At 38.3% G+C, this 23716-nt stretch overlaps 1 protein-coding gene across 3 annotated transcripts in view; it reads left to right on the forward strand.

Annotated features, from left to right (window-relative positions):
* LOC139176326 (zinc finger protein 322-like) overlaps nucleotides 1–23716 on the forward strand; it is a 111163-nt gene that overhangs the window by 26871 nt on the left and 60576 nt on the right. Inside the window, exons 3-4 of one of the 3 annotated variants that reach the window (XR_011560728.1) lie at nucleotides 1773–1903; nucleotides 4357–4454. Coding sequence is in view for 1 of the 3 variants with exons in the window: in XM_070767912.1 (XP_070624013.1) it covers nucleotides 5936–6958 (1023 nt within the window). In the remaining 2 variants the exon portion in view is untranslated. Of the gene's footprint in view, nucleotides 1–1772; nucleotides 1904–4356; nucleotides 9493–23716 lie in introns of those variants that run through there. The other 2 variants (XR_011560729.1, XM_070767912.1) reach the window with 2 other exon arrangements.

A 23716-nucleotide genomic window follows, 5' to 3' on the forward strand; every position in this document is an offset into this window, starting at 1 on the left:
TCTGACCGGCATGACATGATACTTCATTGTGGTTTTGATTTGCATTTCTCTAATAATGAGTGATGTTGAACATCTTTTCGTGTGTTTGTTAGCCATCTGTATGTCTTCTTTGGAGAAATGTCTGTTTAGTTCTTTTGCCTGGTGTATTTTTAATATGCCACAGTTTGGTGATCTCCTCTAACCTCATGAATATTAAATATCATCTTTATGATAAAAATTCCTAAATTTCAGACAAATGAATAGAGTACAGGTATCTCAAATTGGATATGTTCTCCAGATATCTAAGCTTAATAAGGTAGCTTTGCATTCTCCATTTAACCTGCTCTGTAACTGTGTACCCCAAGTTACCTACAGTTTAGTAAATGGCACCATCATCTACTCTGGTACTAAATCACCTAATATCAGAAGCATCCTTAATTATTCCCATTTCCTTAATCTGCACATCTATTCAATTAGTAAGTCTTATCACCTTTATTTCCAAAATGAAACTTGATTTTACCACATTCTCTCCATATGATCTCCATTTCCAGTGGGACCATTCTGTCATTTCTAGAGAAGGATTATCTCTTCTTTCCCAGCTGGACTCAGTGCTTCCCCATGTAACCTGATAGTGCATTTCCTTTTTAGTGCCAGTGTGATAATTCAAATATGGAAATTGGATCATTAGCAGACATAAAGAACAGACTATTGGTCACAGTGGAAGAGGTGGAGTGGGGATGACTTGAGAGGATGGTAGTGAAACATACACATTACCATATGTAAATTAGAGAGCAAGTGGGAATTTACTATATGATGCAGGGAACCCAAAGCAGAACCCAAAGCTGGTGTTCTGTGATAACATGGAGGTGTGGGGTGGGGAGGGATGTGGCAGGGAGGCTTAAGTGGGAGGGGACATGTGTATACCTGTGGCTGATTCATGATGATGTGTGGCAGAAATCATCACAGTATAGTAAAGTAACTATCTTCCAATTAAAAATTAAATTTAAACAAAGAAATTGGATTACTTAATTCTCCTGTTTAAACATCTTCATTGACTTTTCATTGCTCTTAAAGGAACATATGTATTCCTTTGATGGTATTCAAGATACCACCTATATGGACACACCTCTTATTCAAATATGTGTCCTGATTCTTTTACCCTTTTCCCCCAGATCTTCAAATATTTGTGTCTAGGTTATCATTTAGACCTCAACACAAACATTATCTGGGCATGATCAAGATTGTCACAAAAATTTTCAGTGAATTTCCTATAATCAAGAAACGGAAACCAAAAAGGCTTTGTCCGTATAAACGTTGGATATATATAATTTGACAAGCAATATATATATTTTTTTTATCTTAAGGAGAATCTTTAAGTAATTTGTTCTAAAACAGTAAGAAAAGCAGAAGAGTTCCACGGACATGAGGCAAAATCTTTCTCCCCTTGGAATCCAGGCACAGTGAACTTCAGGTCCCTCTGTCATAGCCACATACATTCATACCATCTTTTTTCTGAATTTATTTGTGTAAGTTTTTGATACTTTAACAGTAAAACTAAGTGAAGACCAACAGAACGAATTTCAAGTCATGCTTTACTCTAATTTTCAAATCTACATCAGTCTCTTAGATCTGGCATAGCTCAACCCATCTTACATGGGATAAGGGACCACTTTAGTTTACTTCTCTGCTTAGCGTTGAACCAGAAATTCGGCCTCTATAATCCACCATCTAATTAAATCTCAGAGATAGGTTGTCAATTGAAGTAGAAAAGAATTGTTTTATTGCTTTGCCAGGCAAAGAGGGCCACACTGGGTTAATGCCCTCAAAACTATGTGTCCCAACCTGGAACGGACAGTGAGAAGTTTTATAATCATGGTTCAAACGGCATGATCAGCTTGTGGACATTCTTCTGATTGGTGGTGAGGTAAGTGGGAGTCAGCATCATCAACCTTCTGGTTCTAACCAATCTGAGGTCTATGTGCTTATGGGCAGCATACAGTTAACTTCTTCTACGCAGTAGGGGTTTTGGTCTCTGTAAAACAGCTCAAGATATTGTTGTATGTATCTCTTGATGGGGAACCAGGACCCTGCCCCAAGGCTGCACTATTTCTCTTGACTGTCAGTTTCTCCTTTGTCTCCATCCCCTCCTTACCTAATGAGCAACTGCTTGAATCTCCCCTTTGGAACTCAGGAAGGTCATGGACACTAAATGAAGCCTATTTCCTGAAATCAAGAAATGGGAAAACAGAAAGGCTTTGTGCTCAGGAGTCCCACAGGGTCCTGCTGGATTTCACCATCGTCAGTCATTCATTTCATTTTCTTGATGACATTTATCACTATCTGAATATAGGTTATCTGTTCATTTGCTTTCTTTTTACCCTCTCTCTCCTTCCCACAAATGTTAAGTTTTGTTAAAACAGAGATTCTTATCTCTAGTTCTTTTTATATTCCTACTTTATAGATTGCAGTTACTAGCATAAAGTAGGTGGTCAGTAAATATTTTACTAAAGTAATGTTGTTGTTCAGTCACTTAAGTCGTGTCTGACTCTTTGTGACCTCATGAAGTGCAGCATGCCAGGCTTCCTTGTCCTTCACTATCTCTCAGAGTTTGCTCAAACTCATATCCTTTGAGTCAGTGATGCTATCTAACCACCTTACCCTCTGTCATTCCCTTCTCCTCCTGCCCTCAAAGTTTCCTAGCATCAGATTCTTTTCTAATGAGTTAGCTCTTCACATCAGGTGGCCAAAGTATTGGAGTTTCAGCTTCAGCATCAGTCCTTCCAATGAGTATTTAGGGTTGATTTCCTTTAGGATTGACTTGTTTGATCTCCTTACTGTCCAAGGGACTCTCAAAAGGCTCTTCTCTAGCACTAGGTTTCAAAAGTATCAATTCATTGGTACCCAGCCTTCTTTATGATCCAATTCTCACATCCATGCATAAGTACTGTGTCAGGAAGCATTTTACAGGAGGCTTCCTGTGTGCTGTTTTGGATCTGTCAGGAATCCTCTGTTCCTTATTAATTCAGGAACTAAGACGAGAAGCAAGCTTCTCCTGGGGCTGAGGGATCCAGGCATTTTCTTTGTTAGTTTTTCAATACAATGAAAAGTACCCTCTTCCTTCTTGTGAACCATACGGTAAAAGTGATTGTTTACAACTCTCTCTCTCTTTAATATGGATCGCCTATGTTTTGTAAGTCTGGAATTTTAATCTTTGTCTTTGCTGAGAATAACTACAATATATATGCCCACACCATGTTGATTAAAACACCTTTGCTCCATCAGAGCTTTGGTCCCCGTGTCTTGCTTTCTATCTCTCTTTCTCTCTCTCTCTCTTTCTCAGGCTATTTCTTTGGAGTGCAGAGGCTCTCTGAGTTCACTTTCCTGCCCGAGCTTCTAGGACCCTCTCGAGAAGGCGCTCTGTGCCTTCACCCCATCGAGAGGGCACCTGAGGCCTCTGTGAACAGAGCAAGCCCCGTGTCAGGGACTTACTGGCTTTCTGCATAAACCAAGGAATATCAGCCTCTTTCACTCTCCTTTACTTTCTTATTGATCGACTCAGGACCACCAGGTTCCAGTCAATTAAAGGACCTCAACAGTACTGAAAACACCATAGGTTTGACTATAGGGAACTATGTTAGCAAAATGATGTCTTTGCTTTTTAGTACACCGTGTAGGTGTAGCTACACATGTGGCTACACCGTGTAGCTATGTATAGTCATAGCTTTTTCTTCCAAGGGGCAGGCATCTATAGCTAAATCATATTTCCTCCCAGAATGTTTTCCATTAATTGTTATTCTTAGTTAATATACAAAAACATGAAATAGTTAATACTGTATAATTACTCGTGCATCTTTCTTTCATTTTCTCTAGCATATTTACAGTTTTGCTCACCTGCATTTATTATACTGATTAATGTACTTGTAGCAAAAGAAGTCTCTATGGATGAATAAATTTAATACCACTTATAATTGGAGATACAATTTGATTATAAAATTATCATTTATGCAGGGGGATATATTCAGACAACATATGCTTAAACCAAAGTAGTTATAAGAAATTAGGGAAGTAAATACATGTGTTATTGGCATGGAACATGTATTATTTACACAGAAAAATACTTATAATTAGGATAGCCAGAAACAAAAATAGAGCATTTCTAATTATAATTCAAGAATCAGACACATAACTGTATTTTAATCTATCAGTTAATAAAATGTAAAAACATTTCAAAAAACATTAGAGATCTTTAATCAAGTTACATAGTTTTCTGTCTGTTTGTGGCAGTGCGCTAGAGAAAGAAAGCAACAATTCTAAAGCATGCTTATCAAACACCTTGGAGTTCAATATTCTTCTTTTTTTTTTTTTTTTTCTTTTTAGATTGAGAAGCTAAATGGTCTCACAGCAACACATCTGGTAAAGTGACAGACTGTGACCTCAGGCTCACCCTCTTGCTTTCCTGTTGCTTCTCATACAAGGTCTGTGGCATTACTCAGTGACCAGGAATATTTTAACCTGTATTTCAGTATTGCATCCAGAGTTATATGATAATGACTGCTGTGAATTGCCATTTAGCTAGAACTTTTATTTTTCTAATGCGAAACCCGACCTTTCTTTTTTGAAGGAAACTTACTAGCTTTGTTCCTGTTTTGCTGCTTTTTTTCCAATGATATTTAGAATTTATTTCAGAATCTTAGAAGATGTTTCACAAGACAGTTTTCAAAGATGGAATGTGCTGTATCAGCAGGCATAATAGCACAGAAAATATTTTTAAATTTGTAATTAAATTATTGTATCCTGATCAGTTATTCACCAGTAGTTTTGGTGTTGCAGCAAGTTATAGTTTTATAGGAATTAATAACTTAAAACTTAATATGACATTCAAAACTATATTGTGGAATAGATTAATGGCTACAGTCAGTCAGATATTCACTGGGAAACCATTTTTGTTATCTATTTGAGCTCTTCTGTATCCTTCCCAAAATATAAAATATGATTATGTCATACAAGATACATATAGGGCTAGTCACCCAGTGGTGTTTCACATATAAAATGATGTTTTGCACTTCTTGTTCATGTACATTGAACATAGTAATTTTGAATGAAGTATACATAAAATGAAAAATCGTGATCATTCTCATATTCTAGGACACAAAACAGTTTAAGAAGCTAGAAAAAATTGTTCTTAAAAAGTTGGGCTTGGGACAGGGCTGTGCCTGCCGCTTCCCACCCAAGCTGAAAGGGCTCGGGAAGCTAGCTGGCCTTGTTGGCCCTTAAATCGCACACTGGATGGCCTGGCCGGAGCTACCCTCGCCGAGCCATGCAAAGAAGGATGCTCCTGGCTCTCGTCGGCCTCCCAGGCTTGCTTTCCTTCTTTTCCTGAAGGTGGGCCCTTGGGTTCACCGTACAAAGCCTGTGGCCGCAGGGAAAGCCAAACCCCAAGTGTCCGAGAGTCCGGAGAGTAACCGGAAGTGCCCTTCCAGGCAGAGGGGTGGTGCCGGCAGTAGCCAGGGAGAGGAAGGAATTGAGTATTGTTAATAACTATGGACTAGAGACCTTTTGGAGCCAAAAGGAAGACAGTCTTGAGTCTTTCTTGTTATGGGTTGTAAATACCACATAAAGAACAAGTGCATGTAATGCTGGAAACTTGTAAAGAGGAACTGCTTGTGACGGAAAGGCCTAAGACAGATGTATCTTTCAAGTTCTTATCGAGAAAATGACTATGAAGAAAATGATGGGTCAGTAATACCAGTGGAAAACTCCCTAGAAGAGAGCCATCGAAAATGTACACTTCAGAAGAGAAATATAATCAGAGAACTCAAGGAAAATATACCAGGTATGCCCTCAGAAGGGTAAAAAAAAAAAATTTATTCATGTGCATGAGATTACTCAAATAGATGATCAGATATACCAGTGCCTTGAACTTGACCAAAACTTTTGTGAAAACTTAGCACTTATTATGTGTGAGAGAACCCACACTGGGGAGAAAACTTGTAGATTGTTATGTGTGAGAAAACCTTCATCCAAAGCTCAGATCTTATTTCATATCAGAGGATTCACAGTTAATGAGAAACCTTATAAATGTAGCAAATGTGAGAAGAGCTTCTGGCACCACTTAGCCCTTTCAGGACATCAGAGAATGCATGCAGGTAAAAAATTGTATACATGTTATATCTGTGGCAAGAATTTTGGTCAGAGCTCTGATCTGCTTGTCCACCAGCGAAGCCATACAGGTGAGAAACTGTATCTCTGTAGTGAGTGTGACAAATGCTTCAGCCGAAGTACAAACCTCATTAGGCACCGAACGCACACGGGTGAGAAACCATTTGTCTGCAGTGTGAAAAAGCTTTTAGTGGGAAATCCGATCTTACTAGCCACCAGAGAACTCATAATGGTGAAAGACCCTACAAATGTAATAAGTGTGAGAAAACTTACCCACACCAGTGAGCCTTCATTGTTCATAAAACAGTACATACTGGGGAGAAGCCCTATGTGCGGTGCCTATGAGAAATGCTTTGCCCAGAAATCAGATCTTATTGTACACCAGATAGTCCACACAGGTGAGAAGCCATATAAATGCTTGGAACATATGAGAAGTTTTACCTGGAGTGCCAACCTCATCAGGCACCAAGCAACTCACACTCACACTTTTAAATGCCTTGAATATGAGAAGAGCTTCAGCTGTAGTTCAGACCTTATTGTTCATCAAAGAATTCACATGGAAGAGAAACCGCATCAGTGGTCTGCATGTGAGAGTGGCTTCCTCCTAGGCATGGACTTCATTGCCCAACAGAAAATGAGAACTCAGACAGAGGAGCTGCATTATAAATACAGTGTCTGTGATGAAAGCTTTCATCAGAGCTCAGCCCTTCTTCAACATCAGACAATCCACATTGGTGAAAAACCATATATCTCTAATGTGGCTGAGAAAGGTCTTGAGCTCAGCCCTCCCCATGTATCAGAATCCTCACAGATGTCTTGACCAGACAAGAAGTTATTATACCATTAAAAAAATATATGTATTTACAATGTAAGAGAACTCATTTAAGATGGAGAACTCAAAGCAAATCTCAGACTTTCCTCAGAGCTCAGACTTTATTGGGGACCAGAAAATCTGTAGTTGTAGGAACTCGACAAATTGTTTGACCAGAGAGCTGTCTTTACAGAACTGTATCAATCACTCCAGTGAGAAACCTTACAAATGCCTTGAGTTTTTGGAAAACCTCAGTCCAAGCTCATGTCTGATCACCCACAAGAAGATTTATACAGGTGGGAAACTTACAAGTTCAGTGAATGTGAGAAAGCTCTCTAGCAATGCTCACCTCTCCTCATTCCAAGAGAATTCAGATCAGAGGATGATATTTTTTTAATGCCCTGTGAAACAGTGCTTCAGACAATATGCACATCTCATTGGACGACAGAAAGCCCCACTGGAAAGAAACCCCAACAGTTGTGAAAAAGCCTCTTAATATAACTGTGACTTTATTACCTATCAGAGAAGCCATACTGGTGAAAATTTGTGTATATGCCTTGAATGTGGCAAAAACATTAAGTGGAGAGCCTTCTTGGGTTTGCAACCCCCCCCCCAAAAAAAAATCTGATGAAGGACCTTATGAATTATCTGAATGAGAAAAACTTCTATCAATGATCAGTTCTTGTACACCAGGGAACTTGTATAAGTGAAAGACCCTATAAATAACCCTAAGTCTAGGGGGAGGGGAAAAGTCCTTGCAGGAAATCTCTACCTTATTGGGCCCCAAAGAACTACTCTGGAGAGCATTTTGTAGACCTCTATGGAGGTCTAACTGTGGACTGTGTACGTTTAATAGGTACGAGAAGAACTGTTCTCATAGTTAGTTGACCCCTGTAGTAGAGATGACTTTTAATGGAGTCGACATGCAAACCGTTTTGTTCAGATACCCAGAAACTTGTTCTGGGAAGAGCTAGGGCAGGTGAGAGTAGGCCTGATGGGTAACTCAGGTAAAGATGCTTTTCTTTTATCTGAACCACTGAATGATTGCTTTACTTTCAGTTTTTAAAATTTGGAACTCCAATAAAAGAAAGGACTGTAATTGAAAAAAGAAGAAAAAAAGTTGGGCTTTCGTAAAATAACTGTTCGAAAACTTAGGACATATTCTTAAAACCATCTACATAAACAGCATTCATAATTTTAAGATAATAATTGAAATTTAATTTATATACAGAAGAAGTACACAAATCATGAGTGTACATTTAAGTAAACATTCAGACAATGAACACAACCGTGTAAGTACCACCAGTTCAACAAATAGAGTATTTCCAGAAAGTTAGAAGCAATTCTCATGCTCCCTTCAACTTACGAGCTTTTCATTTATTTTATAAAAGTAAAGGTTGCTCTGACCTTTAGCCCACCATAATATATGTTCCTGAAATTTATATAAATCAAATAATAAAAAAGCATTCTATTCTGGTTTTTGCTCAAATTTACATTTTTGAAGTCTTATTTTTGCTCTTATGAATGTAGTTTTTTATTAGTAATCTCATTCATTTATTCATATTAGTGTTGATGGCCATTAGAGTTGTTTGCTGCTTCGGGATATTACACATCAGTTCAGTTCAGTTCAGTCACTCAGTCATGTCCAATTCTTGGTGACCCCATGGACTGCAGCACGCCAGGCCTCTCTGTCCATCACCGGCTCCTGGAGCTTACTCAAACTCATGTCCATTCAGTCTGTGATGCCATCCAACTATCGCATTCTTGGTCATCCCCTTCTCCTGCCTTCAGTCTTCCCCAGCATCAGGGTCTTTCCAAATGAATCAACTGTTCGCATCAGGTGGCAGAAGTATTGGAGTGTCAGCTTCAGCATCAGTCCTTCCAATGAATATTCAGGACTGATTTCCTTTAGGATGGACTGGTTGGATCTCCTTGCAGTCCAAGGGACTCTCAAGAGTCTTCTCCAACACCACAGTTTAAAAGCATCAATTCTTTGGTGCTCAACTTTCTTTATTGTCCAAATCTCACATCCATACATGACTACTGGAAAAACCATAGCCTTGACTAGATGGGCTTTTGTTAGCAAAGTAATGTCTCTGCTTTTTACTATGGTGTGTAGGTTGGTCATAACTTTCCTTCCAAGGAGTAAGCGTCTTTTAATTTCATGGCTGCAATCACCATCTGCAGTGATTTTGGAGCTCAGAAAAATAAAGTCAGCCACTGTTTCCCCGTCTATTTGCCATGAAATGATGGGACCAGGTGCCATGATCTTAGTTTTCTGAATGTTGAGCTTTAAGCCAACTTTGTCACTCTCCTCTTTCACTTTCATCAAGAGGCTCTTTTGTTCCTCTTCACTTTCTGCCATAGGGGTTATGTCATCTGCATATCTGAGGTTACTGATATTTCTCCCAGCAATCTTGATTCCAGCTTGTGCTTCAGCCCAGCGTTTCTCATGATGTACTCTGCATAGAAGTTAAATAAGCAGGTGACAATATACAGCCTTGCCATACTCATTTTCCTATTTGGAACCAATCTGTTGTTCCATGTCCAGTTCTTTTTTTTTTTTTTTTTTCCATGTCCAGTTCTACCTGTTGCTTTATGACATGCATACAGGTTTCTCAAGAGACAGGTCACCTGGTCAGGTAATCCCATCTTTTTTAGGAATTTTCCAGAGTTTATTGTGATCCACACAGTCAAAGGCTTTGGCATAGTCAATAAAGCAGAAATAGATGTTTTTCTGGAACTCTCTTGCTTTTTCCATGATCCAGTGGATGTTGGCATTTTGATCTCTGGTTCCTCTGCCTTTTCTAGATCCAGCCTGAACATCTGGCAGTTCATGATTCATGTATTGTTGAAGCCTGGGTTGGAGAATTTTGAGCATTACTTTACTAGTGTTTGAGATGAGTGCAATTGTGTGGTAGTTTGAACATTCTTTGGCATTGCCTTTCTTTGGGATTGGAATGAAAACTGACCTTTTCCAGTCCTGTGGCCACTGCTGAGTTTCCAAATTTTCTGGCATATTGAGTGCAGCACTTTGACAGCATCATCTTTTAGGATTTGAAATAATTCAACTGGAATTCCATCACCTGCACTAACGTTGTTTGTAGTGATGCTTCCTGAGGCCCACTTGACTTCACATTCCAGAATGTCTGGCTCTAGGTGAGTGATCATGCCATCAAGAGTATTTAGGTCATGAAGATCTTTTTGGTACAGTTCTGTGTATTCTTGCCACATCTTCTTAATATCTTCTGCTTCTGTTAGATCCTTACTGTTTCTGTCCTTTATTTTGCCCATCTTTGCATGAAATGTTTCCTTGATATCTCTAATTTTCTTGAAGAGATCTCTAGTCTTTCCCATTCTATTGTTTTCCTCTATTTCTTTGCATTGATCACTGAAAGGCTTTCTTATTTCTCCTTGTTATTCTTTGGAACTCTGCATTCAGATGGTTATATCTTTCCTTTTCTCCTTTGCATTTCACCTCTCTTCTTTTCACAGCTATTTGTGAGATCTCCCCAGACAATCATTTTGCCTTTTTGCCTTTATTTTTCTTGTTGATGGTCTTGATCCCTGTCTCCTGTACAATATCAAATCTAATCCCTTGAATCTATTTGTCACCCCCACTGTATAATCATAAGGCATTTGATTTTAATCATTCCTGAATGGTCTAGTGGTTTTCCCTACTTGTAATTCAAGGCCAAACTTTCCTGTTACTCCAGGTATCGCTTGACTTCTGCTTTTGCATTCCAGTCCCCTATGATGAAAAGGACATTTTTGGGGCATTATTTTTAGAAAGTCTTTTAGGTCATTATAGAACCATTTGAGTTCAGCTTGTTCGGCAGTGGGTTGGGGTGTAGACTTGAATTACTGTGATGTTGAATGATTTACCTTGGAAACAAACAGAGATCATTCTGTCATTTTTGAGATTGCACCCAAGTACAGCATTTCAGACTCTTTTGTTAACTATGAGGGCTACTCCATTTTTTTCTAAGGATTCTTGCCCACAGTATTAGACATACTTAAATTTGCCCATTCCAGTCCATTTTAGTTTACTGATTCCTACAATGTTGGTGTTCACTCTTGCCATCTCCTCTTTGACCACTTCCAATTTACCTTGATTCATGGCCCTAACATTCCAGGTGCCTATGCAATATTACTCTTTATATCATCAGACTTTCCTTCCATCACCAATCACATCCACAACTGGACGATGTTTTTACTTTGGATCCATCTCTTCATTCTTTCTGAAGTTATTTCTCCATTCTTCTCCAGTAGCATATTGGGCACATACAGACTTTAGGAGCTCAATTTTCCATGTCATATCTCTTTGCCTTTTCATCGTGTTCATCAGGTTCTCAAGGCATGAATACTGAAGTGGGTTGCCATCCCCTTCTCCAGTGGACCACATTTTGCCATAACTCTTAACCATGATCCATCCATCTTGGGTGGCCCTACACAGCATGGCTCATAGTTTCATTGAGTTAAACAAGGCTGTGGTCTATGTGAATATTTGATTAGTTTTCTGTGATCATGGTTTTCATTCTGTCTGCCATCTGATTGATAAGGATAAGAGACTCATGGAAGCTTCCTGAGGGGAGAGACTGACTGTAGAGGAAACTGGTTCTTGTTCTGATGGGCAAGGTCATGCTCGGTAAATCCTTTATCCAATTTTATGTTGATGAATTGCTTGGGACAGTGCAAACTATTAGTGAAGAAACTCATCTCGGTGGTCAAACTCAAAATGGCTCATGTATTCCACTGCTCTTCTTTTTCCCAGGATTTAAAAATCAAGCAAACTGTAAATCAGTTCTCTCCAAATGTCAAAGTACCGTGTTGCTAGATTGTTTTTGAAGTGTTAAATAAATGTTAATAATCATGAGAGAGAAGAGGAGTATACAAAATGGGTAAATGGTGAAGTTTCTAAGTGGGTCACACAACCTGGATGCCCAGCAAAAACATTTCTGGAGAAAGGAACAAAGTTCCATTTACATAGTGACCTAGGAACTCAGAGGGGCTCTCCTGACCTCATCCACTTTGATCATGGCCTGGATCAACCACCTCCTCCTTAGCATCCATATATCCTCCATTCTCATTGTGTTTAGGACATGGACTGGATTGTCCAGCAAGAAGAACTTGATTTAGTCACATCGTGTCCTTCAGACCATCCTTTTGAGATCACATTTTGAATCTGCCTAAAGACAGAGAGTCCCTTGGACAGCAGGGAGATTAAACCAGTCAATCCTAAAGGAAGTCCACCCTGAATGTTCATTGAAAGGACTGATGCTGAAACTGAAGCTCCAGTCCTTTAGCCATCTGATGCCAAGAACCAACTCATTGGAAAAGACCCTGATGCTGGGAAAGATTAAGGCAGGTGTATAAGCAGGCAGCAGAGGATGAGCTGGTTGCATGGCCTCACCGACTCAATGGACATGAGTTTGAGCAAATTCTGGGAGGTTGTGAAGGACAGGGAATCCTGGCATGCTGCAGTTTATGGGGTGGCAAAGAGTCAGCACAACTTAGTGACTGAACAACAAAGGAAGAGAGGGCTTTATGAGGAAGGTAATATGAGATTTTTCCTAGAATATTTTGTAATCAATAGAGTAGAGACATTACCTGAAAATAGTATTTTGCATATGAATAATATTTTAGAATACTATATTATTATAATATACTCAAGAACGTGTTCTTTGTTGTATCCCACCACTGCTGATGTGTTTATTAAGTTTATTGCTCATACCAATTGAGTGAAAAGAAGTGAACCTGATTACTTCACTGCTTCTGGAACTAGCTCTGAGGATGATGTTTCTCTATGCTTAATCTGATATTAGGTATCAGGTAAGTTCTACAAAGCATTGGAAACAAAGTTTTAAATATAGTTTTATTGTGTGTGCATCTTTATTAAGAATTAAGACTTCTCAACTCAGAAATACACCTGAGCATGCTCATGAGAAATTAATTTACATTTTTATTAACATTGATATAGATGATATAGATATAAATTTACAACCTAATTTAAACTTTTAAAAATACATCTAGGTTCTGTGCTACAAATCTCAGTTGTTATATTTTCAGTAGAACGTTAGCAAAACCAATACAATATTGTAAAGTAATTAACCTCCAATTAAATAAATTTTAAAAAAAAACATTAGAGATCTAAAAATACCAATACCATTTCAAAAATACTAACTTAATCAAATGATCCGTGCTCATAGCTAACCCAGAAAATGATGTTGGCCATATAATAACATTAATGTTGACAGAGGATGAGATGGTTGAATGGCATCACAGATTCAACAGACATGAGTTTGAGCAAACTCTGAGAGATAGTGAAGGACAAGGAAGCCTGGCATGCCACAGTCCATGGGGTCACAAAGAGTCAGAATGACTGAGCAACTGAACACCACCAGAATATAATATCCAGGGTAGAAACCAATGGTAGTTATTATACAGAAAAAGTTTGCTTAAGGGGGGATATAGGAGTCCAAAAATACTTTCCAGAAAAAATAAATATATGCTTTAGTCTTATATAGTAATAGTCATTGATATTTCAGCAGCAGGAGAATTGGCAATAATAATATGGTTTCATAACATGATCATAAGGTGTAACAACACATTCATAAATTTCCAAAAGACAAAGAGTACAAAATAAGATGAAAAAGATAGGTTATCTCTACAAAATGCCAATGAAATATACAGGCTATGAAATGTATTTCTTAAATAGAATCCTTAAGCCCAAATCTTATTTTGTGCTACTTCCATGAAGCTTTTTTAAGTTTTTTGTTTTGCCTTTTCATTATGCTTATAGAGCCTACATTTTATGATAGTGTATAAATGTACTCTAAACAGTGATTTGACAAACATAATATCTCTTTTCTATAATTACATCATTCCTAAACTGAAAATGTTATTTTTATCTTTAGGATCTGGTAAGTAGCTCACTCCTGGGAAATAATTTTTACTGTGGAAAAATGAATGAAATATGATAGAAATAGCAGGTGAAATGTAGAAAGAGAAAATGGTATTTGTTATAGCTTACCTAACCATGAAGCAGAGATGTTCAGTTTGAATCGAGGTAAGGTGCTTGGTGTTATATTGAGGCTTTTGCTGAAACAGCAAAAATCATTCAATCTCTTTTGAAGAACCTTGCAGTAGTTCAGAAACCTGAATCCCCTGGATTGGCTCACTATGAAAGAATAATGTTATAACATTGTTTTCACAGTTAGATTTATTCAAATTAGCCTCAGTGAGAGCTTTAAAGTTAAAAACCCTTAAATAAGAAAACTCAAATGCCTATTGAATTTCCATACAACATTTGCAAATTGATGAACACAATGTCCAAATATTTTGAGATGGAGCCAGAGCTATGACCTTGTAAACCATGAATGTATATACTGCAAAAAATCCTTGATGTTTGTTTATATCCCCTGGGATGACCAAGTTTTAATGGAATCAATTTAAACAATAAAAGAAGTAGATAATAGTTGGAATTATGAGTGTGACCATTTTTGCACTTACTGTCGCTCAATTTTAATTAGAAATGTATGGTTTTTGAATGAATAAATTATAAACCAAATGAAATGTGACTTAACTTTCCATTGTAAGCCTTTGGAGCCCTTTATCTTTATCTAAGTAAAGAAAGTTGTGAGCTGCAATAATATAAAACAACAAACCCACAATGTTATTAGCAGTGCAGGAGTCACAGAGTTAAATAAAAGGAATTAGGTTTGCTCTCAGAAAAGTGGTGTTAAATACCCTTAAATTGAAGCATTCTGTTCTGGTAATATGAAAGTCTTTAGTTTCCTTTACTAATGATTTTCTTTTCATAGAAATATAGTTTGGATTGACCTAATTAGACATAAAATGAGATGTGCTCTTTGCGATAATAAAGGACCTAGTTTGGCTAAATTCTCATAGGACCACTGTTCCTCATTTTCCCTCACGATATGTTCTTGATCGCCAAAAGAATTTTTGCTTGTGTGATCACAGTGTGTGATGGTTTCTCTTGAGATATTCCTCTACTTCAAGTGACCCATAGGTTTACTGATTCAGAACTTGATTTTAAATACAGCTATGTCTGTTGTTGATCACTTCATTGATGGCTTCCTTGGGCTCACAGATTACAGAAGGTTGAAAATAGGGCAGATGTCTTCTAATTTGAAGATATTTTTTGGTGTGGACCTTTTTTTTTTTTTAAGTCTTTAATGAGTTTGTTACAGTATTGCTTCTGTTTATGTTCTGGGTGTTAATCTATTTATTTTTTTGGTCATGAGGCATGTATGACCTTAGCTCCCCAACCAGTGATTGAAACTGCACCTCCTGTATTGAAAAGTGAAGTCTCAACCACTGAATCACCAGGGAGATCCCAAGGCTAATTAATTTTCATTTCAACAGGATCTTTGACCACAACTTCCTGTGAATTAAAATGGTGAAACATGCATTGGAGGCTACATCAAAACGGAGGCTTTTCTAGTTGGTCAAGAAAAATATATGTAGCATGCTGGTTAAAGGTTAAATATCTCTATATAGATCAAGAATTTTTTGTTGCCAATGAGAGGTACCAAATCCAGCTAACTTAAGGATACTGTGCATCCAGTGTGTCAAGAGACAGCTACTCTGCTGAGCTTGAGACATTCATGATTGGGAGGTAATGTGAATGATACCCGCCACCCACCCCCCTGCAGTATCTAAACACTGATAGCAATTATGGAGGAAATTACAGTGAAACACATTTATCTAACATAAGAGAATTTTCCAGAAAATCAAACTGTACAATAATTTAGTGGTAGTTGTCTAAAATTGAATGCCCATGCCATATTTGAAGAGTTACATAGAAGTTCATTTGTCAGTGCATGCGTGCATGCTTAATCACTTCAGTTTAGTTCAGTTGCTCAGTCGTGTCCGACTCTTTGCGACCCCATGAATCGCAGCATGCCAGGCTGCGAAAGTACTGAAACTCCAGTACTTTGGCCACCTCATGTGAAGAGTTGATGCGTTGGAAAAGACTTTGATGCTGGGAGGGATTGGGGGCAGGAGGAGAAGGGAACGACAGAGGATGAGATGGCTGGGTGACATCACCGGCTAGATGGACTTGAGTTTGAGTGAACTCCAGGAGTTGGTGATGGACAGGGAGGCCTGGCGTGTTGCGATTCATGGGGTCGCAAAAAGTCGGACACGACTGAGCGACTGAACTGAACTGAACTGAATATGGGGTGAAATGTCAGACAGGACTTGATAAGTAACATTACAGTAAGTCTAGAGAGCACAACAGAGTCTATATATAATCAGGGTTTCAAATTGTGTGCCCACTCCGCCGAAAGCAATGAGACTTCATGAATCATATAAAGTAGCTATTTTGGGTTTTGTTTTTAAAAAATGTTTTGTGCTATGTGCTTACTTGCTCACTTGTGTCTGAATCTTTGTGACCCCATGGGCCTGCCAAGTTTCTCTGTCCATGGATTCTGCAGGCAAGAATACTGGAGTGGGTAGTCATTCCCTTCACAGGGGATCGTCCAACCCAGGGAACAAACCCCAGTCTTCTGCATTGCAGTCAGATTTTTTACAATCAGAGCCACCAAGCAAGCCTTAAAATACATTTTACACTTTCTTATTTTTTACTGAAATATACCTGATTTACAATGTTGTGCTAGTTTCAGGTACATAGAGCAGTGACTCAGTTTACCAGTGTCGATATCTATATATATTTTTTAAAGATTCTTTTCCCTTATCAGTAAGTTCAGTTCAGTCACTCAGTCGTGTCCAACTCTTTGCCACCCCATGAATTGTAGCACGCCAGGCTCCCTGTCCATCACCAACTCCCGGAGTTCACTCAGACTCACGTCCATCGAGTCAGCGATGCCATCCAGCCATCTCATCCTCTGTCGTCCGCTTCTCCTCCTGGTCTCAATCCCTCCCAGCATCAGAGTCTTTTCCAATGGGTCAACTTTTTGCATGAGGTGGCCAAAGTACTGGAGTTTCAGCTTTAGCATCATTCCTTGCAAAGAAATCCCAGGGCTGATCTCCTTCAGAATGGACTGGTTGGATCTCCTTGCAGTCCAAGGGAATCTCAAGAGTCTTCTCCAACACCACAGCTCAAAAGCATCAATTCTTCAGTGCTCAGCTTTCTTCACAGTCCAACTCTCATATCCATACATGACCACTGGAAAAACCATAGCTTTGACTAGATGGACCTTTGTTGGCAAAGGAATGTCTCTGCTTTTGAATATGCTATCTAGTTTGGTCATAACTTTCCTTCCAAGGAGTAAGTGTCTTTTAATTTCATGGCTGCAATCACCATCTGCAGTGATTTTGGAGCCCCAAAAATAAAGTCCGACACTGTTTCCACTGTTTCCCCATCTATTTGCCATGAAGTGATGGGACCAGATGCCATGATCTTCGTTTTCTGAATGTGGATCTTTAAGCCAACTTTTTCACTCTCCACTTTCACTTTCATCAAGAGGCTTTTTAGTTCCTCTTCACTTTCTGCCATAAGGGTGGTTTCATCTGCATATCTTAGTTTATTGATATTTGTCCTCGCAATCTTGATCCCAGCTTGCGCTTCTTCCAGCCCACCATTTCTCATGATGTACTCTTCATAGAAGTTAAATAAGCAGGGTGACAATATACAGCCTTGACGTACTCCTTTTCCTATTTGGAACCAGTCTGTTGTTCCATGTCCAGTTCTAACTGTTGCTTCCTGACCTGCATATAGGTTTCTCTTTTCCCTTATAAGTTACTAAAAAATATTGTGTATAATTCTCTGTGATGTACAATAGGTCCTCATTGATTATTTTATATATGATAGTATAAATATGCTAATGCCAAGCTCTTTATAAAGCCTTACTCTTCTGTACTTGAGGGTAGAGTACAGGGTCTATCACAGAGCTTGGTGTATAATAATATTTCAAGTTCATTTCAGTTGTTTAGTCTTGTCCAAATCTTTGCGACCCCATGGACAGCAGCACGCTAGGCTTCCCTGTCCATCACTAACTCCCCAAGATTGCTCAAACTCAGGTCCACTGAGTCAGGGATGCCCTCCAACCACCTCATCCTCTGTTGTCCCCTTCTCCTTCTGCCTTCAGTCTTTCCCAGCATCAGGGTATTTTCTAAGGAGTCAGTTCTTAGCATCAGGTGGCCAAAGTATTGGAGTTTCAGCTTCAACATCAGTCCTTCCAATGAATATTCAGGACTGATTTCCTTTAGGTTTGACTGGTTTGATCTCCTTGCAGTCCAAGGGACTCTCAAGAGTCTTCTCCAATACTACAGTTCAAAAGAGTCAGTTCTTCAGTGCTCAACTTACTTTATAGTCTTAACTCACATCCATAAATGAGTACTGGAAAATCATAGCCTTGACTAGACAAACCTTTGTTGGGAAAGTAATGTCTCTGCTTTTTAATATGATGTCTAGGTTGGTCGTGGCTTTTCTTCCAAGGAGCAACCGTCTTTTAATCTCATGCCTGCAGTCACCATCTGCAGTGATTTTGGAGCCCCCCAAAATAAAGTCAACCACTATTTCCATTGTTTCCCCATCTGTTTGCCATGAAATGATAGGACTGAATGCTATGATCTTAGTTTTTTGAATGTTGACTTTTAAGACAACTTTTTCACTCTCCTCTTTCACTTTCATCAAGAACCTTTTTAGTTCTTCTTCGCTTTCTTCCATAAGGGTGGTGTCATCTGTATATCTAAAGTAATTGATATTTCTCCTGGCAAGCTTGATTCCATCTTGTGTTTCTTCCAGCCCAGCATTTCATATGATGTACTCTGCATATTCTTGTCTGGAGAATTCCAGGGCCGGTGGAGCCTGGTGTGCTGCCATCTATGGGGTTGCACAGAGTTGGACACAACTGAAACAACTTAGCAGCAGCAGCAGCAGCAGCATGTAAGTTAAATAAGCAGGGTGACAGTATACAGCCTTGACATACTCCTTTCCCAATTTGGAACCAGTTCATTGTTCCACGTCTGGTTCTAACTGTTACTTCTTGACTCGCATGCATATTTCTCAGGAGGTAGGTAAGGTAATCTGGTATTCCCATCTCTTTAAGAATTCTCCAGTTTGTTGTGATCCACACAGTCAAAGTATTTGTCATAGTTAATAAAGCAGAAGCAGATATTTTTCTGGAACTGTTTGCTTTTTGTGTGACCCAACGGATGTTGGCAATTTGATCTCTGGTTCCTCTGCCTTTTCTAAATCCAACTTGACTCTCTGAAAGTTCTCGATTCACATACTGTTGAAGCCTGCTGACCCATGCCTCCACAGGAGACACTCAAACATTCAAATGCTGGTCTGGCTAAGTCTCTGTGGTGTCATGGGTCCTTGTGTGCACAAGGTTTTGTATGAGCCCTCCAAGTGTCTCTGGCAGATACGGGATTTGATTCTAAATGTGATTTCGCCCCTCCTACCTTCTTGCTGGGGCTTTTCCTTGCCCTTAGGCATGGCGTATCTTTTTTTGGTGGGATTCAACATTCTACTACTGATGATTGTTCATCAGCGAGTTGCAGTTTTGGAGTTCTCACAAAAGAAGATGTGCACATCCTTCTACTTCATCATCTTTCCTATCCAAGATGATGAAGATGTATGCATATCCTTCTGCCCCGCCATCTTGCCTGTTCATCTTGTCTATCCATAGTATAATAATAAGTTGAAACTAAATTAAATAATAAATACTTGCAGTATCAAGAGAAAGTCTGACTTTCAGTAGGCTTCACTGAATTGGTTTATGACAGTCCTATTCTATTAAAAAACAATCACTCCATAATAATTATAAAGGTAGAAGCCACAGAATCCAGCGACTGGAGACTTCTTGATGGTACATAAGCTTGTCAGTCAGGCATCTGTATTCACCAAACACTATGAGTCAACCCCTGGGGAAACACTAATGGCAAAGAAAGGCAGACTCTAACATTCACATGAATTGTGTTGATGTAAGGTCAATGCTGTTGCTGATTTGTGATAGATAATAGTGTAATGACTTAAGATTGACTCAATATTGAAATATTTTAAATAAGGAAATCCATCCCCAAACATATGTCTGTATATATGTGTGTATGTAACATGTATGCATTTAACCTAAAGATTATACAAATACATAAAGGCAGATATCTGATTAAACATGATAAATTGAATACATATGTTTATCTTCATGCCATTCTAAATTTTCAGAAAAAAAAATAAAACAGTTCAAAGAGTCCAATTTTACAAAGGTAAAGAGAAGTGGAGAAAATGTTAAAAAAATAATGAATAGTAAGATAAATATTTGAATACTTATCAGAATTGTTGTTGTTTAGTCACTAAGTTATGTCTGACTCTTTTGCAACCCCAAGGACTATAGCCTTCCAGGCTCTTATGGGATTTCTCAGGCAAAAATACTGGAGTGATTTGCCATTTCCTTCACCAGGGGATCTTCCCTGCTCAGGGATTGAACCTGCGTCTCCTGCATTGGCAGGTGGATTCTTTACCACTGAGCCACCAGCAAAGCCCCATATTAACAAATGTGTTATGTGCTTAGGCACTCAGTCGTGTCCAACTCTTGCCGCCCCATAGACCGTAGCCTGCCAGGCTACTCTGTCCATGGGATTCTCCAGGCAAGAATACTAGAGTGGGTTGCCATTCCCTTCTCTAGGGGATCTTCCTGACCCAGGAATTGAACCTGGGTCGCCTGCATTGCAGGCAGAGTATCAACTGAGCAACCAGAGAAGCCCCATATTAACAAGTAATCAGATTTAAATATTTAAGCAAATATTCATCCTGGGTAGAAAATGATAATACAATAGAAAATGGAACTTTACTACAGGATTTATCATTGTCATTATAATACAAATAACGATGCCATTGTGATATAACCATAGTAAGGAAATAAGGTAAGAAAATGCGTTTGTGATTATGTGTGTGAGAGTATGTTCTGTTTATGTGTGAATGTTTTGTGGAGAAGGACGTGTTGAAAAGAGTGCTGAATTTTCATCTTCTATAGGGAAAATACAATAGTGTCCAAAATTGAAAAGTCAAGAGAGAGCGTAGGATAAGAGTAATGTTGAGAATTTGTATGTAGGGAAGTGAAGAAATGGTTAAAATATTTAACATGATTGCTTTTGAAAGTTGCTGTTAGGATATGGGGTAGACTTTTCATTATATATCTGCCAATATTTTGTGATTTTTATTTTTTTATGATTTTTAAAATAGTGTAGATGTGTTGCATTGATAAAAGTTTTAAAAATAGCGTAAAATGGGTTGAAATTTGTTGGAAGACAAAAAAATAAGTCATCATCAAATACTTATTGAAACTCTGACATATTAAAATTTGATTTTAATAAATGTGACTATATGTTAGAAATCATCAAATGATGACTGGTTCCCTTGGGGAAGAATTTAAGGTTAGAAGTTAAGGCTCTGATATAAATAATTTTCTCTAGAAGACTTGCCCTCAACCCACAAGGGTTGGTTCAATGTTCATTGTATATGGCCTTTATAACTTTCAAAACATTTCTGTCAGAGTTAATACACATAATATTGTGACTAGTCTGTTGCCTGTCTGTCTAGGCTGAATGTCAGGTAGGGTCAGAAAATGGAGGAGAGAGAAAACTGTAAATTCATTCATTAGATCTTAGAATTACATCATTGACTTTTACCCACTAGTTAATCTGGATTGCAAACTATTTTATGATACAAACTTATTTTGAAATATGTTCATATCAGAGTCTCTTGGCAGATTTTAGTCACATTTACAAATCCATGGCCATTTGTGAATTTGCATCACAGTCCTGATTTCATTTTTTAAAGGAAACATGGGCTTTGGGGGAAAAAATGTAGTATCATTGGTCTAAAAAGGACAAAAAAGCTTTCGTTAGTCTTTGATTAAATTTCTAATCAGTATTCATTTCCAGTTTCTTCCAAGTTTCACTAGAACATAGCAAATAAAAAACAAAACACCAAGTCTGGCAATATTTAAGATATTAATGTCACTTTCCAAATTCATTATTTTCTTTTCTTCAAGGCAACAGACAGCTTATTTTTTATGGAAAGAAAAATAGATCCTCTGTGGCCATTTCTGTGCATTAAAAGATTTTTAGTTTTCTAAGACACCATTCCAATTTTATCTAAACAAATGCTGAAGGCAACCAGACTGTTTTATGCTTTTCTCCACGTGAATGACTTGTACATGCTTCTGATAATAGGAGAGTCTTTCCACTTTAAAAAAATATATTATTTAATGAAGGATAATTGTTTTACAGAATTGTGTTGTTTTCTGTCAAACCTCAACATGAATCAGCCATAGGTATACATACATCCCCTCCGTCTTGAACCTCCCTCCCTTCTCCCTTCCCATCCCAGCACTCTAGGTTGATACAGAGCCCCTGTTTGAGTTTCCTGAGACATACAGCAAAATTCCATTGACTATTTTATATATGGTAATGTAAGTTTCCATGTTATTTTCTCCATACATGTCTCCCCATCCTCCCCTTTCCGCATGTCCATAAATCTGTTCTCTGTCTGTTACTCCATTGCTGCCCTGCAAATAAATTCTTCAGTACACATATTTCTAGATTCCATATGTATGCATTAATATATGATATTTCTCTTTCTTTTTCTGACTTACTTCACTCTGTATAATAGATTCTAGATTCATCCACATCATTAGAACTGGCTCAAATGTGTTCCTTTTAATGGGTAATATTCCACTGTGTATATGTACTGCAACTTTTTTATACATTCATCTGTTGATAGACATCTAGGTTTCTTCCATGTTCTATCGATTGTAAATAATGCTGCAAGGAAAAATGGGATACATGTGTCTTTTTCAAATTTGGTTTCTTCAGGGTATATGCCTCGGAGTGGGATTGCTGGGTCATATGGTGGTTTTATTCCTCAATTTTTAAGGAATCTACATACCGTCTTCCATAGTGGCTGTATCAAGTTACATTCCCACCAAAAGTGCAAGAGCATTCCCTTTTCTTCACATCCTCTCCAGCATTTATTGTTTGTAAACTTTTTGATGATGGCCATTCTGACTAATGTGAGGTGATATCTCATTGTAGTTTTGATTTATATTTCTCTAATAATGAGCGAAGTTGAACATCTTTTCATCTGTTTGTTAGCCATCTGTGTGTCTTCTTTGGAGAAATGTCTGTTTAGATCTTTTCCCCATTTTTTGATTGGCTTATTTGTTTTTCTGGTCTTGAATTTTATGAGCTGCTTGTATATTTTGGAAATTAATCCTTTGTCAGTTGTTTCACTTGTTATTATTTCCTCCCATTCTGAGAGTTGTCTTTAACTTGCTTTTTGTCTCCTTTGCTATGAAAAAGCTTTGAAGTTTAATCATGTCCGACTTACTTACTTCTGTTTTTATTTCCATTGCTCTAGGAGGTGGGGAATAAAGGATCTTGAATTTTTTGATTTATGTCATTGACTGTTCTGCCTAGGTTTTCCTGTAAGAGTTTTATAGTTTCTGGTCTTACGTATAGGTCTTTAATCCATTTTGAGTTTATCTTTGAGCATGGTATTAGTTCAGTTCAGTTCAGTAGCTCAGTCGTGTCTGACGCTTTACGACCCCAAGAACCACAGCACGCCAAGGCCTCCCTGTCCATCACCAACTCCTGGAGTCCACCCAAACCCATGTCTATTGAGTCGGTGATGCCATCCAACCATCTCATCCTCTGTCGTCCCCTTCTCCTCCTGCCTTCAATCTTTCCCAGCATCAAGGTCTTTTCAAATGAGTCAGCTCTTTGCATCAGTTGGCCAAAGTATTGGAGTTTCAATTTCAACATCAGTCCTTCCAA

This window comes from Bos indicus, chromosome 16 (assembly GCF_029378745.1).
Source record: "Bos indicus isolate NIAB-ARS_2022 breed Sahiwal x Tharparkar chromosome 16, NIAB-ARS_B.indTharparkar_mat_pri_1.0, whole genome shotgun sequence".
In the NCBI taxonomy this organism is placed as follows: Eukaryota; Metazoa; Chordata; class Mammalia; order Artiodactyla; family Bovidae; genus Bos; species Bos indicus.